Raw genomic sequence first — 15,472 nt, 5'->3', positions numbered from 1 at the left:
GCATAGTCAACTATGACATGAAGTAATATGTGCTAATATTTAAAATTAATATATTGTTTTATTCTTAGGGTTATATGTTAATTTATTAACAGATAAGGCCTTTGCTGCTGTGTTGATTGTTTCATAGAAACTGACTCAAGCTCTTGTATTTTCTAGTTTATAGACTCTGCTGAAGGAAGGGTAAACATTTGGCTTTTTAAACGTTAACCGTCATAAAATTACTGAACTACAAAGAGAGCAGAAATCATTGATTGATTATTCATTTCATTTAACTGCTGCACCGAAGGTTTCTGGCAGAAAAAGGCATAAAAATAACGTTAACATACCAGAATTTTTAGTAGGAGTGTGATTATGTTGAAGCACAAATTTTTTCTGTGGAAGAAACATATAAGAGTTTTATAAAATTGTCTGTTATGTTGTAAAGAATGTTTTAATGATGAATTGTCCTCTTATGTTTTGTTAACATTACTTTAGCTCTAAGGCAATGAAAAACCAAAAAGGCCAAGACTCTAAAATGTAACTTTTATTTTCCTTGTTGCCTTGACATACATAAAATGTATTCTGTTTACTTCCAAAGTCAAGAAGAAGAAAGTGAAGATGAAGAAGATACTCAGAGTTCCAAATCTGAAGAACATCATTTGTACTCTAATCCAATCAAAGAGGAAATGACTGAGTCCAAGTTCTCTAAGTACTCTGAAATGAGTGAGGAGAAACGAGCTAAACTCCGTGAAATCGAGGTTAGTATTGCATTGAAGTTTAAACTACACTGTACCTTCTTCCACCTTCTCCACCAAACTCTGCTTCTCTTAGCATCACACTTGGGTCCATACTGTTCCCTCTCTGTCTGGAACCTTCATACCTGCTATCTTCCTTCAGGCCTCTTAGTTCAAGCGCCTCTTCTGTCTTGGTACCCTTTTCTTAACCTTCTGGATTTGCTTACTTATCCATATTAATCTGTGATGCTTTTACATGTATTATGTTGTATATATTTATGTTTTTTTTTTCCTTGCTTGCTTGTGTAATGTCTGTATTCCCCTCTAGGCTGTGATTTCTGTGAGGATAAGGGACCCTTCATATGTTTGTTGTCTGTTCATGATCATATCTTCAGTGCCTGGCACATAGGAGACCATCTGCAGATATTGATGTAATAGATTATATCTCACCTTAAGAGAGCCATCATATTTTGAGCATACATAGTATGGAATAAAAGTGAAATGTTTTCTGGCACATTCAAGTTATGTATATTTCTTGCCCCCAGATGATGAAACATTCCCAGTAAATGTTAGCAAGAGTGTAGCAGTCAGTCCTTAATCGCAAACGTGTAGATGAGAGTGAATTGTAATACTCTGTCCATTCATTTAACAGTTCTTTATATGCTTACTGTGTGTCTGTGCTTTTCCTTTATTAACTTATAATACCTTCCATGTTGTAGTTTTATTTTTATTTATGTATGTATTTTTCGTTGTGCTGGGTCTTAGTAGCTGCATGGACTTTGTCCAGTGGTGGTGCACGGGCTTCTCCTTGCCGTGGCTTCTTGAGAAAAAGCACAGGCTGTTGGTGTGCAGGCTTCAGTAGTTGCAGCACATGCGTTCAGAGCCCAGGCTCAATATTGTGGTGCACAGGCTTAGTTGCTCCTGCACTGAACCTGTGTCTCCTGCGTTGGTGGGTGGATTCTTCACCACTGAGCCACTAGGAAAGACCATACCTTACCATATTAATTACCAGTTTTCATTTCTCCGCCACCTGCTGTTGGGGCTGGTACAGGTTCTTGCCTACCTCTTTCCCAGATATCTATTACCAAGCCAAAAACAGAGAAAGCATTTTGTTTCAACCTTACACAGAATCAGTGAGATGTCAGTTACAAGTAGAGAGGATTTTCAGAATTAGTAAGTTGATTTATTTTTCCTGAGATATATTCATATACAGTATAAAATTTTCAGGAAAATTAAGATGTTGTGTTATCTCAGTGAATGCACTCACCTGTTGACCTTTTTCAAGCTGCTCATGACCCTCTGAACTCTCAGCACTCCTCCCAGTCTTACTGAACTCTGCCTCACTGACCTGATAGAAGTACTGGAGTAGAAACAAAGACTGAGTTCAGTTAAAAAAATGTATTTTCTTGATAATTGAACTGTCTTCTTAGACATAGCAAAATAGACTATTTCTCAGTGTTCTGTTTTCCTCTTGACTTGAAAGAAAGCCATGTGATTTAACTTTTTGGTTATATATATTTATTTTTTTTTCTCTCCCCCTATTTTATATGCTCTTTGATAATCTGGCTTCTCTTTGCTAGATACTCAGTGATTGTCTTTCTTGCACTCATAGTGGCTACCCTCTCACAATTTACTTAACTCTTTTGGGATTTGGATGGTGAGCCAAAAACCTAATTTTAAAATGTAGCTCTTGGCTTTGTTTTAAAATTATTTTTTCTTTTCCCTTATTTACTCTGAGATTTAGTCATGTGGAGTAAGGGTCCACAACTGGTGGCCAGTTTGAGCTAGAACTCCGGGCTCATGAGCTCTATTCATGTACTGTCCCTTCTCTGCCCGTAAATTCGAACGTCAGTTTCTGAATTTAGAGTTCAGCGAATACCTTTTTATTGGTGATCCCTTAAATGAATTCCCCTGGGGGCCCACGTGATTGCCGCTGGGGGCCCACGTGATTTCCCCAGGGTGCCCGCGTGATTGCCACTGGGGGCCCACGTGATGTAGTATATATACCATATATACTACAATATATATGGTAATGTGTATTATACGAAAGTGAAAAAGTGGAAGTGTTAGTTGCTCAGGCGTGTCCAACTCTTTGCCACCCTATGGACTGTATCCCGCCAGGCTCCTCTGTCCATGGAATTCTCCATTCAGGAGTACTGGAGTGGGTAGCCTCCAGGGGATCTTCCCTACCCAAGGATTGAACACACATCTCCTGCTTGGCAGGCAGACTCTTTACCATCTTAGCAGTTTTTCTTTTTAAAAGCTCTTCTTGTCCCCAAATGTATTGTAACAAAGATGTCTATAGCTGAACCTTTTTTTATCATGGAATTAATAAAAACCAAAGATTTATATTATAAAATATTGACGTTTTCTGCAGAGCACTTAGAAAATATGCAGTCATGTGATCTTACAGTGTTTACTGGAAGCAAGTTTGTAATCTTTCAGATTCTGCTTAGAACAGTGCCTGGGCTGGAGTTACCTTTTCTTATCTGCTATTGTTTCCATTTCTACCAGTAAGGGTTGGAGAGGAACACTAGGTGGGGAGCCAGGCGAAGGGTCTTTGTTGCTGAAGTAGAAAGATCCCTTTTCTGCCCTGACCCCCGAGGAAGGAGTGAATAGTTGAAGGGAAAGGTGATATACTTGAGATGGCCAACAAACCATTGCACAGGCTATTCTGAGTTGGGACCCTTTGTGGCCTGTGGACCCTCCAGGCACCCTGGACTTACACTTGTGCCTGAGTTAGGCCACATCAGCAGGAACTGTAACTAGGGATTGTATAGTGATTTTTCAAAAGGCACTCTAAGGATGCCTTTCACATGAGTAACATTTAGGTTGTTTGACTCTTGCTTGTTTAACTTTTAAACTGATTTGCCACAAATACATTCTCTGGAACAGCTGTTTTAGTCATGGGAGGCTTCACACAGTGATGAACTTGAAAACTTGCATTTCCCAAGCCCCCACCCTCTTTTACCTTACATCTTACTATCTTTTTAAATGTAGTTGTTAACACACATACACGATGCAAGTATTTTTTAATAGTTTTAAGGAAAGAGAAGAGAACCTCAAAGCTCTGATTATAAATGATCCTGATAATAGAAGTAGAATTAGGTAGAAAAGGGGCAAAAATCAGGAAACTTAATGTTCATGAAGTAAAACATGGTGAAAATACCACTTTGAATGGAAGTTATGGCTTGTTTCCAGTCTACTGGAAAGCCTCATTGGTAGTGAAGGAAAAAACTAAAACAAGTGAGGTCCTGTTTTTTTAAATGCAAGTAAAATAGTAGCATTTAGTCCCTTTAAAGGGCATAACTGTGTGAAATAGGTAAAGAAGTTTGCATCTGTAATAATTGTGTAAGATAAGTGTGTTCCCTTTGACCGCCTGAAGTGAAACAAGGTTTTACAGGTTTGGGACTGTAGTCCTGTGGTACCATCCAGGATCATCTAAGTCCTCATGCTATTCACTGTATATTTGACTTCCCTTAGTTCACTCACAGTCACAATGCACACACACACACACGTGTAAAATCAGCTAGCAATCTCTTGATAAACTGGAGGTGGTCTATATTCCTTTGCAAATAATGCTGTAGTGAATACTTTTGTACAAAAAACTTTGTTCATATGTGAATAAATTACAGGAAATGGGAATTTTTCTGTTTTCTTTTAAATCACTGTGTACTTAGTGTCTTTAAAAGTATGTTTTGAATATGGTTTAACCTTTTCTGGATGTCTTGATGCCGAGTGATTAGGCTCTCCTGTAAACAGAGTGAAACTTCACTTCAAGCTACAGCTTTATGAGCTATAACCAGAATGCTGCTCTCTTTGATTATTTTAATAGTTGTTTATCCCGTGTTCTGCTGACTGTCTTATCTTGCTGGAAGTTATACTTACCTTTAACAACATTACCTTTCTAATTTGGGGTCAGTTCAGTTCAGTCGCTCAGTCATGTCTGACTCTTTGTGACACCATGAATCCCATCCCTGTCCATCACCAACTCCCGGAGTTTACCCAGACTCATGTCCATCGAGTCGGTGATGCCATCTAGCTATCTTATCCTCTGTCATCCCCTTCTCCTGTCCCCAATCCCTCCCAGCATCAGGGTCTTTTCCAATGAGTCAACTCTTCACATGAGGTGGCCAAAGTATTGGAGTAACTTGGGGTACCAGATACCAAATTCATTCTCATTATATCAGAGAATAGGTACGTTCTCAAGGGCATGAAGCACAGGTCTTGGTTTTCAAGTCGTCTTGTGTGGCTATGCAGAGAGCACATGGGCACATGCCTGATCACTTGAATTCTGCATAGTTCGGCTTGTCTCACAAGTGGCCTTCAGATTAGGGAGTTATATACACTGATGTTATGTTTTGACAGAATCCTAATCAGTTACTGTATGTTTTTATGTTTTATGTTGCTATTTTTGTTTCTCCTTCTTATACACATTTCAAAGAAGAAAATATTTTTTTAAAGGCGCAAAGCACTGCTTGAGAAGCTATAATGATAAAAAGATTTATTTAAAAAATGTCTTATTTCACAGCTCAAAGTTATGAAGTTTCAAGATGAATTGGAATCTGGAAAAAGACCTAAAAAAGCAGGCCAGAGCTTTCAGGAACAAGTAGAACACTACAGAGATAAACTTCTTCAGCGAGTAAGGAATAAGTATACCCAATTATGCATTTTTCAGTTATGTTTGACTGCCTGTAATATTGATATATTGGTGTATTTAAGGAAGAGAATTTTCAAATTACATCCTTTATATAAATGCTGAAGACTGGTAAATAATTAGGAACATCTGGAATTTGATGTTTTATAGTTAGTTCAGCTTGGAAAACAGTTTCAGAACAACACCATGTTCTTTTATTCTGGATCCTTGTAGAGCATAACATCCTGTTAAGGACACACTTTCAGAACTGGAGGGTCCTATAGAAAGAGTTACGTTTGTGACCAACAACCCTAAGTAGTGGCACAGAGACAGAGATGGAGTTAGGACTACTTTTCCATTGTGTCCAAGGAGGAACAGCAAGAGGGAGAATACCTCATCTGTGAATTCTAAGCTTTTGAGGGACTTTGTATTCTTGTACATCAAAAGATGTGTAGGGATATACAGGGAATTTTAACACAAGAAGCCCACAGGATAGTTGTTGAAAGAACCTAGGAATTTTATTGATTGGTACTGTTACTAATTTTTACCTACATCTTGACTGTTATTACAAAAAAAGATGATTGAGAGAAATAGCAACAACTAGAAGGGAGCTTAGAGTCATCCGAAGCTACTCACGTTGGTGGGAGCAGTGGTGTGGTGAAGCAGCTGTGGTGCTGCTCAGCATGGGGACTCCTGGTGCTACTCTGCGGTGCATGCCCGGGCACATCACTGAAACCTGCTTTTACTCAGTGAAACTGGGTTAATGGTCCAGTTTTTGTAGGATTGTGAATTAGATAATTGTGTATGTGTGTGTTAAGTTGCTTCAGCTGTGTCTGACTCTGTGATACCATGGAGTGTAGCCCACCAGGCTCCTCTGTCCATGGGGATTATCCAGGCAAAAATACTGGAGTGGGTTGCCATGCCTTCCTCAGGGGCATCTTCTTGACCCAGAGTTTGAACCTGCATCTTTTGTGTCTCCTGCATTGGCAGGCAGATTTTTTACCACTAGCACCACACATGCAAAGAATTAAATAATTGTTAACATTAATTTTTATTATTAAGGTGTTTAAAATATCGTAAGTGAACTGTAGTCTGATTCCTGTGAAGTATCAATCAGGAAAATGTAACTGCAGATCACCAGAGGAAGTTGGTGTCTTCAACATCACTTTGTGAATTTGTATTTGGAGAAAAGATACATGAGATGAAAAAAAAAGATATATCTGAACCCTGTTGAGTCCCTTTGGGGATGGTGGCAAGTGTTTGATTTGCACGGAAGACTGTACCTCGAGGTGCCCACTGGCCCTGAGGTAGTAACATGTTTATTACCATTTTAGTCTCCTTGCACTCCATGGTTATAATTGGAAGAAAGAACATGTTTTTTTGAAGGCATAGGCCAGGGGTCAGCAGACTATGACCATCACTTCATTTTTGTTAATGAACTTACTAGAGCACAGCCATGCCCGTTCAGTTATTATCTATGTATATTATCTGTAGTAGCTTTTGGACTACAGTTATAAGGTTGACAGACTGTAGCCCACAAAGCAGAAAATATTTACTACCTGGCCCTTTACAGAAAACATTTGCCAGCATCTGGTATGGGCTTTTTTTATCAGATATCGGTTACCTTTCTTGATGCATACAAATCATAGAGAAATTTAATTGTTTTGTTTTTTAATTCTTGTTTTTGAAGAGCTCAGTTGGCTTTGTGGGTTCATTGTCAGTAGCCACGCCCTTAATTATCAATAGCAGTCATAATTTCAAGTGAGAAGTGGCAGTTGTAGCAGTTGGGGATAAGCAAATAAGTAATTTTTCTGATTTTTGTAATTATATAGTCATCTAATCAATTTGTACTTTTATATTAGGATTTATAATTTGTACTTTTATAAATTTCCAATATGATTGATATTTGTTTCCCACTATTAATACTAAGACTTTTTGCTAGACATTTATTGTGAATAAGTCTTTCTCCTTTTTAGTATGTTAATAAGTGCTTTCCTTTGATTAAATCAGTTTGCTGTACAATTAGAATCACTATTGACAGTTTTATAGTAGTCTGAGATGGAAAGGTCATCATATTGTTTTTCCAGTTTGTTTTTTTTAAGTGAAGGGACACCACTCTTTAAGAGCCCTGACTCTAGAGCTTTGGCTCAGATCCTGACTTCATTCCTCTATGACCTTAGGCATGGCACTGAGCCTTTGTAAGGCTCATTTTTCATGTTTTGAATGAGGATAATACTATTCATAGGCATGTTTTGAAGAATTACATGCAGTGGTATATGGAAAGTTGTTCATTAATTGCTTGGCCTATGGTAGGCATTCAGAAAATACGTAGCCACTGTTGCTGGTCTCATTATTATCATTCAGTATAAGTAGAGAAGTAGAAGAAATGATTGGCTTTCTGGAAGAGTAGGTATACCGTCAGTAGTAATTTTATAAATAGTTAACTAGAAGGGAAAATATTACTACATAAATGAGATTAACCAGATTGGTGTTTTTTAATGACTAAACATTTCTTTGAAAAAAAAAAACAGGAGAAAGAGAAGGAATTAGAGAGAGAGCGAGAAAGAGATAAGAAGGATAAAGAAAAACTGGAATCTCGATCCAAAGACAAGAAGGAGAAAGATGAATGTACTCCAACAAGGAAAGAAAGGTATAGCATTTCTCATTTAATGCCTGTGCTGACTTTAGGATTTGGAATCATGTTTCATTTTGTAATATTTTCATCACTGGAACCAACAGATTGGAAAGGGTTTTTTTTGTGTATGATAAACATGTTTGGGTCCTACCTGCAGAAGGCAGAATTAGCTGAGCAAAGGGGCATTTGACACTAGGCTTAGTTACCTGGGACATCATCCCTTTACATGGTTCATAAGGTACCTTAGCCTTAGTTCAGGGCAAGAATTCAGTTACAGTATTAGGTATCAAGAACCTAAGGCTTAAATAACTAAGCAGCTTGCTAGATCTTACCTGTTACTGCCAATATAAGCTTTTCTTCTGTTCTGAGGCTGCTACCTGTAAACTTGAGTCTCCCAGTCCTGTTTGTTAAGGGAGATTGTGTACTTAGGCTGTAGGGCTTGGTCCTCACTTTAAGTCTTCATTCTAATCAAAATCATTTCTCTTATAGTTTTTATTCTTACTTTTACAGTTCCTAAATCTCTGATTAGTAGAGAAAGTTACTTTAGAATTGAGATTTTCGTAATAAAAACCAAGCAAATGCAAATTACAAAATTTTGGGTTACTCACTCTTCATATAGTTACAAGATAACATGGTTATACTAATTGGTAAAGTAGTAAATCCATCACTTTTTTGTCATTTATTATTATCTTGATAAAATTTCAGAGTTATAGAAAAGTTTTAAGAATGCTATAAAGAATTCCCAGATAATCTTTCACCTTCATTCCCCAAGTGTTAAAAGTATTTCTCCTTTTGCTTTATTTTCTTCTTCTTCTTCCTTTCCCCCCTTACCCCCAACTTGTTTACATGATGCCCCATTTTCATACTTAACTGCAGTAAGTTTCCAGATCGAACAAAAGGAAAAAATTTTCAAGAGCAGGAAATTAACATTAAAAAAAACACTATCATCTAATCAGAGACCTTGATGGAATTTTGACTACTGTTCCAATAATCCCTCTTAAAGCAGAGAAAAATCCAATTTAGTTGAATTCAGCTTTTTGTGTCGGTCAGCCTATCTTTAAGACTTTTTTGTTCTTAGTGTAAAAGGCTTTGAATGTTGTTGGAAAATAACATTAATAAAGTTAGTGAAAGTAAAGATAGTGTAAACTGATAGGAATTAAAAGCTAATTTAGTAGAAGGAAAATGATATACCTGATCCTTTGCTCACTTATGGGATGTTTTCGGGGCTTTGTTCCATAGGAAAAGGCGACACAGTACGTCCCCTAGCCCATCTCGCAGTAGCAGTGGTAGACGAGTGAAATCCCCATCACCAAAATCGGAGCGATCAGAGCGTTCAGAAAGATCTCATAAAGAGAGCTCACGGTCCAGGTCATCTCACAAAGATTCTCCTAGAGATGTTAGCAAAAAGGCCAAAAGGTAAACGCAAGTCATTTTTTGTAATATTTCAAATGCCAGTTTCCTTGTCATTCCACCAGCTTTTGAAAATAATTTGTTTGGCAGCCATTTTTGAAAGGATTTTAGGAAACCAAACAGATATACTTTCATTTTAGATTTCTTCCTTCCCATCTCCCCACCTCAGTCTCCTCATGACTAAAGCACAAGAAAGCTTCCAACACGTAAAGATCAGCCAGGAATTTTAAACATCAGTTTTCTGTGAAGTAGGAATAGCTGCTTTTCTTTCCTTTCTGTTCTTTAGTTTCTGTGGAATATTCTTTAGTTTTTGTCAAGGCTGAAAGAAAAATACATGTTCCCTCCCCACCCAGCAGTAATCTTATTAGCAAGTTCTTGGGTAGACTTGTGGACATAAATACCATAGACTATTTCTTCAGCGTTTAATTTAGTGTGTTCTGTACCTTTTTCCTCCAAGTTCCAGAAAGGTGTTCCAGAAGTGTTTTGTTTATCTAGGTGTTTTATAGAGTTTTCCTGAGAGCTGAACCTGCTTTTTATCCTAAAACGTTTTTATTGTAGCCATTTTTTAGTAAAATTTTTCTATAACAGATAACTTTTTTCTGAATGGTATTTGTGCATATATTATATATATATTCATGAAAATTATATAATTATTTGTTTTGGTAATTTTAATGCATAGCACTTACAGAGTGCTGTCTTAAAAGATTCCCTTGAAATTGCAGTAGTTGGTGCTTTTCCTCTCAAGAAGATAGGCTGCAAAGCCACTGCGTTCAAAAGTTTTGTGAATGATATTGGATGCCATTTTGAACTTTGGCTTATATAATCTGGGGAGCTGTTAAAATGCAGATTTCGAGAGTTTGATTCAGTAGAGCAGTGGTAGGGCTCCAGAGTCTGTTTTGGCATGCATGCTACTGATGATCGCTGATGTGATGCATAGGAAGTACAAAATGTATATGTATGTGTGTGTGTGTGTGTCTGTGTCTGTGTGTCTGTGTCTGTGCATGCATACAATAGGCACAGAATAAATTTGGGATGTTTACAGCCTTTTTTATTTCAGTGACTTTGATTGTGCCCTGTTAAAGATCATTTTAGATAATTTAAGGATAGTTGGTTTTGATCATGTGAGTACTTTGGTTAAATTGTTTTTGTTTGTTTCCTTAGATCTCCATCTGGTTCAAGGACACCTAAAAGATCTAGGCGATCACGGTCTAGATCCCCTAAAAAATCAGGGAAGAAATCCAGATCCCAGTCCCGATCTCCACACAGGTCTCATAAAAAGTCAAAGAAAAACAAACACTGACATAAATTTTTAAGATGCTGTCACTTATTGGAAATGCGATTTTGTTTTGTGCCTGAACGGTCTGTTTTTTTAAAAAAACAAAAAACAAAAAATCTAATGAAAGAGCATTCCTGGGGTTTTTATTTGTTTGTGAATGCATGTGTAAACTCATAAGTAACTGCATCTGTAGACCTGTTGTTGTTTTATATTGTATAAATTACTTTTGTTGTGGCTGTTTCTCAAGATGAAATTTTTATTGTGCTAATGAATTTCATCAGAAATGTGTATAATGGATCTGCTGGCAGTAGTAGTATTTTGTTTAGGATGTTGTGACGTAGAAAAAATAATACAGATGTCTTCCCCCCTTTTGTAGCTTTGACAATTTGAATTAGATTTCAAATAAAATCTGAACAGAAAACTTTAATGTTGTTTTTTTGCCCTATTGATGACATCAAGTCCCTTAAAATCCTGCTAAGTGAGTTTAGCACCTCTGTTGTGTTTCTTACACCTAATGCACTTTACAAGCTTCATTGTTCAAGTAGCTAAAGTTTTGTATTTACTAAGATGACTGTCAAAATTTAGGGGCCCAAGACTCATATTTGGTAGGCTTGCCAACCAATTTCTTGGGTAATGTTCCCTTGGGTAATACTAGTACCCAGTGATCAAAAGACTAGGCAGATATGCGTGGTCTTTTGTTAATGGTATGCCTGGCTAAAATCTCTTTTTTTTCCAAAGAAGCAATATGATTTCAATACACTTAACCCATCTCCTGAGCAACTACTTATTTTCAGGGAAATATTAAATTTCCATCTTTTGATTTAGTTTTCTATCATTAGAAAAATTTATTTAAAAGAATTTAACAGTAATTGGCCATAGAATTTTTTTTTATGAAGGTTGCCCTTTTATAGCCCTCTGTAGGCTCTCTTTCAAACACTGGTATCAGAATATTTCTACAAGGTTCTGTTTAAAGCACCTTCATTGGTTTTTTTGTTTTTAAAGGATTTAGTTTTAGGTTTAGCTTTTAAGTAGAATTTTAAAATGATAGAAATTTTTATGAAACATAACACCCAATGGTTTGTAAATTAAAGATGCAAAAGTTGATTTAAACCATTCTCAGGGTTGAAATCTGTTGTATAGTGGGAATAAATTGCAGTGTGAGGAAGACATAAGAAAACTGAACGTAATATCGCTACAATGTAATAAAGGGTTATGTAGACTTGAACTGATGCTACTGTTTGTGAACCTTGCTTTTAGTTTTTCATTTAGACACTTTTTACAGTGACTTGATGTTTTTTTCCCTTCTTAATAGAGTAACGGTTCTAATAGCAGATTGTTCTGAGTTAGCTTGTTTTTTAAAAGTATCTTTTCAAGTTGTTGTATTTGGTCTTGCCTAGTCACAGAATTAAAAACCTGTACTCATGATTTGAGGAGTAGGAATATTATCTGAGCAGTGAGGCATGTTATTTCCAAACTGGGCAAACCTACAAAAGCTGTAGAAATGTGCCAAAATTATTTTACTTAGTGGTTCTTAACAACATGCACTATTGCTTGAAAGTTATTTCCTTATCATTCACTCTTGTTTGTCCATATTGGTAAGCATTTAGTTAATTACTAAATTGCTTAGAATAATTAAACATGAACATTTGGTGCTGGTTTCTAAAAACCTACAGATATAGCCATTTTTAAAGAATGTGTTTTTCTCCCTTGTTCACTGCCTGGGAGAATGGAATTTTATATAATTTCCTTTGCAGAAATAACGATAAGGTTGAGTTGCTGGTGATTGTGGGCATTCCATCATCATTGGTATCTAGTATAGGCTTAGAAATGATTAGTCAGGAAGTGATTTTGCCAGTCAAATTGCAAGTTATGCTTATTTTTCTGTCTCTTAAAGTAGCCTGGAGAAGCAGGAGTGAGTAGACATTGTTAGGTCAGTTTTGAGTGCTTATTTGTAGTATTTTTTTCTACTGCAGTAGAATGTAGCAATTCTTTTAATCTGCATCTAGATATCTAATGAACATCATTTATGCAGTGGATAAGACTGACTTCCTTTTGGGTGATGGATGGGGATTCTGTAGGCTTGATAGAATATGTATTCTGTGAAGCTTGCTAGTGTTCGTATTAGATTGTACTGGATTTTTTTTTTTCCTGGAATTGCAAGTGGTATTGTTAGATAATTTCCAGCTTTACCTAATGAGAAAATATCCAGAGTAAGTGTGTTTCTCTATGGATTCAGTGAAACTTAATGGTCAGTAATTGGTGAATGGGAGTGGGGGGGATATTCTACCATATTTTTATAAGAGCATAGTAGTCATTGTTTCTTGTCTAAAGAACACTTAATTAGATAACACAGTTTCTGCAGGTTCATGAAAGTGTTTGTAGGCATGACTGTTCAGTTATAGGAAATATCCTGTTCCAGTTCTGTCCTCCCCAAAAGCTACATGTAGGAGGAAATCCTCTGTTATCTATACTTTATAAAGGGCGTGGCTTAAACTCTTCCCCTCCAGCATAAACAGGTATTCCTTACTAGGTTAATACCGTTTAATCTCTCTCTTTAACAGGTGAGAGAAAGTAAAAAAATGGTCATTTATTTCTTATCAAAGGTGGCCTATGGTTGAAAAGAATCATGTCTGTGAATCTTTTCTTTGATTTCGTATTTTCTTATTACTGTTAGTAGGTGTATAGGCACTTCTGAACTGTGACATGTTGAGAAGTTAGAGATGAAAGAACTAAAACAAAAAGCCCTGACCCAAAGGAATGCTTCCATTTGGCTCAAAGTGTTCTTGCCATTTCTGCTAAAGTGTGCAGAAATTACTGTACACTGACCTAATTTTTCTTTATTACAGACCATTCCTATGGGCTTACCATGAGACTCTCATCCCAATTAAAGAATCTAAGAGGGAGGAAATGCTTATGACTTTCGCATTTTTCCCCCAAACTTTAATATTCTTGAGTACTTGAATATATTTTTAACAGTTATAATCATGATCTAATACAGGTTATTAGAAATATTCTGTACATATTTGTCTCCATTGTGTTCATAAGTTCTGAAAAATTATATGACCATGGTAATAGTTTATGATTATTAAAAATAAAATAAGTCTGTATTGTCAAAGTGACTTAACCCATTTTGATTATCACAATAGTGTGATTTCTTTAGCAGAGAAAGTTGTTTTTTAAAATAAATAGTACCACTTTTTTTCTAAGAAAATAAGAGCTTTTTTTATTTGTTGTTTTCCTCTTCTATTATATATTAATGGAAAAGCTACAGAAAATTCAGTGCAGGTACTAATGAAGACACTAATATAAGTTTAAAGGAACATGACTGTAAAAACTCACAGAATGCTTGGTTTGTTCATATTTCACAGGCATGTTTTAGAATAGATTTTAGATGATATTTCGTTCATTTTCCTTTCGGCATTTTTCTTTGTTATCAACTTCCCAGGACTTAGATAAGACACAAATACAAATCCCAGGGGAAGTGTTGTGATGCTGGACTAAAAGGTGGGAATGCGCTGCTGACCAGAGTGAGCCATGTTCCAGTGTTGAAAATTCTATGCCTCAAGTGTTCATTCAGTACCACCTCATGGAGCGTCAGTGTACACGGATTATGTGTGTAATTGGTTATTTATATAGTTTTGTAGATCTGTAGATAAAAAGCCCTCATTCATTTTTATATGTAATTGTGCTTGGAGTATGTGTTTTATTCTTTTGACTTCAGCAGGCTCTTATACGTTGTATCTTTGGTAATTTGAAATATCAGGAAAGACAACTTTTCAGAAATGAGAATAATATAGTTGAAATCAGCTCAGCTGAAATACTCTACGGCAAGACTAAATTTCTTTTGGGTGAACTGATTCCATCATTTTAGTTACTCTTGATGTAAGGATTCAGTTTATTGTGGAGCTGCTTTCCAGACTGTCACTTTATAGTTTTTCTACATAAAGATTATATAGTTGCAAACAAAGGTTGTGGAATTTCCCTTTTGTTGTTGTTTTTTGACTTTTAATTACTTTAATAAAATACATTGTTTTCATAGCAAACTTTAGACTGTTGATGTAATTTTCTCCATACAGCTTTTCTAATGTAAGCCCAGCAAACCATATCTGGTTTTCAGCAGCTTTCTCCCAAGTGAAATAAATGATGTGTCTTATTTATCAGTTGTAGCTAAAATGTTCTACATTTTTACATGTTTAAACCATAATAAAATATTTTCATGATAGATAATTTTTTTGATCAGGAAATTTCATTTTCTTTTCGGTTCCATTTTTTAAAAGTTCTGTTTCATTGAGGACATTTTCAAACATACATGAAAGTAGAATAATAGGATGAGCCTCCCTGGTACCCATCAGTCTACAGATAATCCACTTACTAGTCTCTAAATGACATAAGACATAACCATAGTATCATCATCACATTAAAAATAACTCACTGGTTCCTTTAAATTTTTTAAATTGTGATAAAATACTCATAACAAAAATCACAAGAAACAAAAAAACCCTAATCATTTTCGTGTAGTAGTGTTTGTATATTGACATTGTTGTATAACCTGTCTTCAGAACTTTTCATCTTACAAACTTAAAACTCTGTATGTATTAAACAACTTTACTCCCTTCTCCCCACACTTGGCAACCACCATTTTGCTTTCTGTTTCTGTGAGTTTGACTACTCCAGATACTGCAAATAAGTAGAGTCATACAGAGCTTGTCATTTTGTGCTGGCGTATTTCACTTAGCATAGTGTTCCTTCAGGTTCATCCATGTGGTAGCATGTGAGTTGGTTTTTTCAAGCCTACTTTTTCT

At 36.1% G+C, this 15,472-nt stretch overlaps 1 protein-coding gene across 5 annotated transcripts in view; it reads left to right on the top strand.

Annotated features, from left to right (window-relative positions):
• Nucleotides 1-14,827, top strand: part of U2SURP (U2 snRNP associated SURP domain containing) — a 53,358-nt gene extending 38,531 nt beyond the window's left edge. For 4 of the 5 annotated variants that reach the window (XM_018049514.1, XM_005675477.3, XM_005675476.3 and 1 more), the window contains 5 exons: nt 578-737; nt 5,245-5,355; nt 7,881-7,999; nt 9,224-9,400; nt 10,556-14,734. In XM_018049514.1, coding sequence (XP_017905003.1) covers nt 578-737; nt 5,245-5,355; nt 7,881-7,999; nt 9,224-9,400; nt 10,556-10,694 — 706 coding nt within the window. In that variant the 3' untranslated portion in view covers nt 10,695-14,734. Of the gene's footprint in view, nt 1-577; nt 738-5,244; nt 5,356-7,880; nt 8,000-9,223; nt 9,401-10,555 lie in introns of all 5 variants that reach the window. The other variant, XM_005675479.3, reaches the window with a different exon arrangement.

Source organism: Capra hircus, chromosome 1, assembly GCF_001704415.2.
Source record: "Capra hircus breed San Clemente chromosome 1, ASM170441v1, whole genome shotgun sequence".
Taxonomy (NCBI): Eukaryota; Metazoa; Chordata; class Mammalia; order Artiodactyla; family Bovidae; genus Capra; species Capra hircus.
The sequence above is the reverse complement of the archived record's forward strand: the minus strand, read 5'-3'. Positions and strand labels throughout refer to the sequence as shown.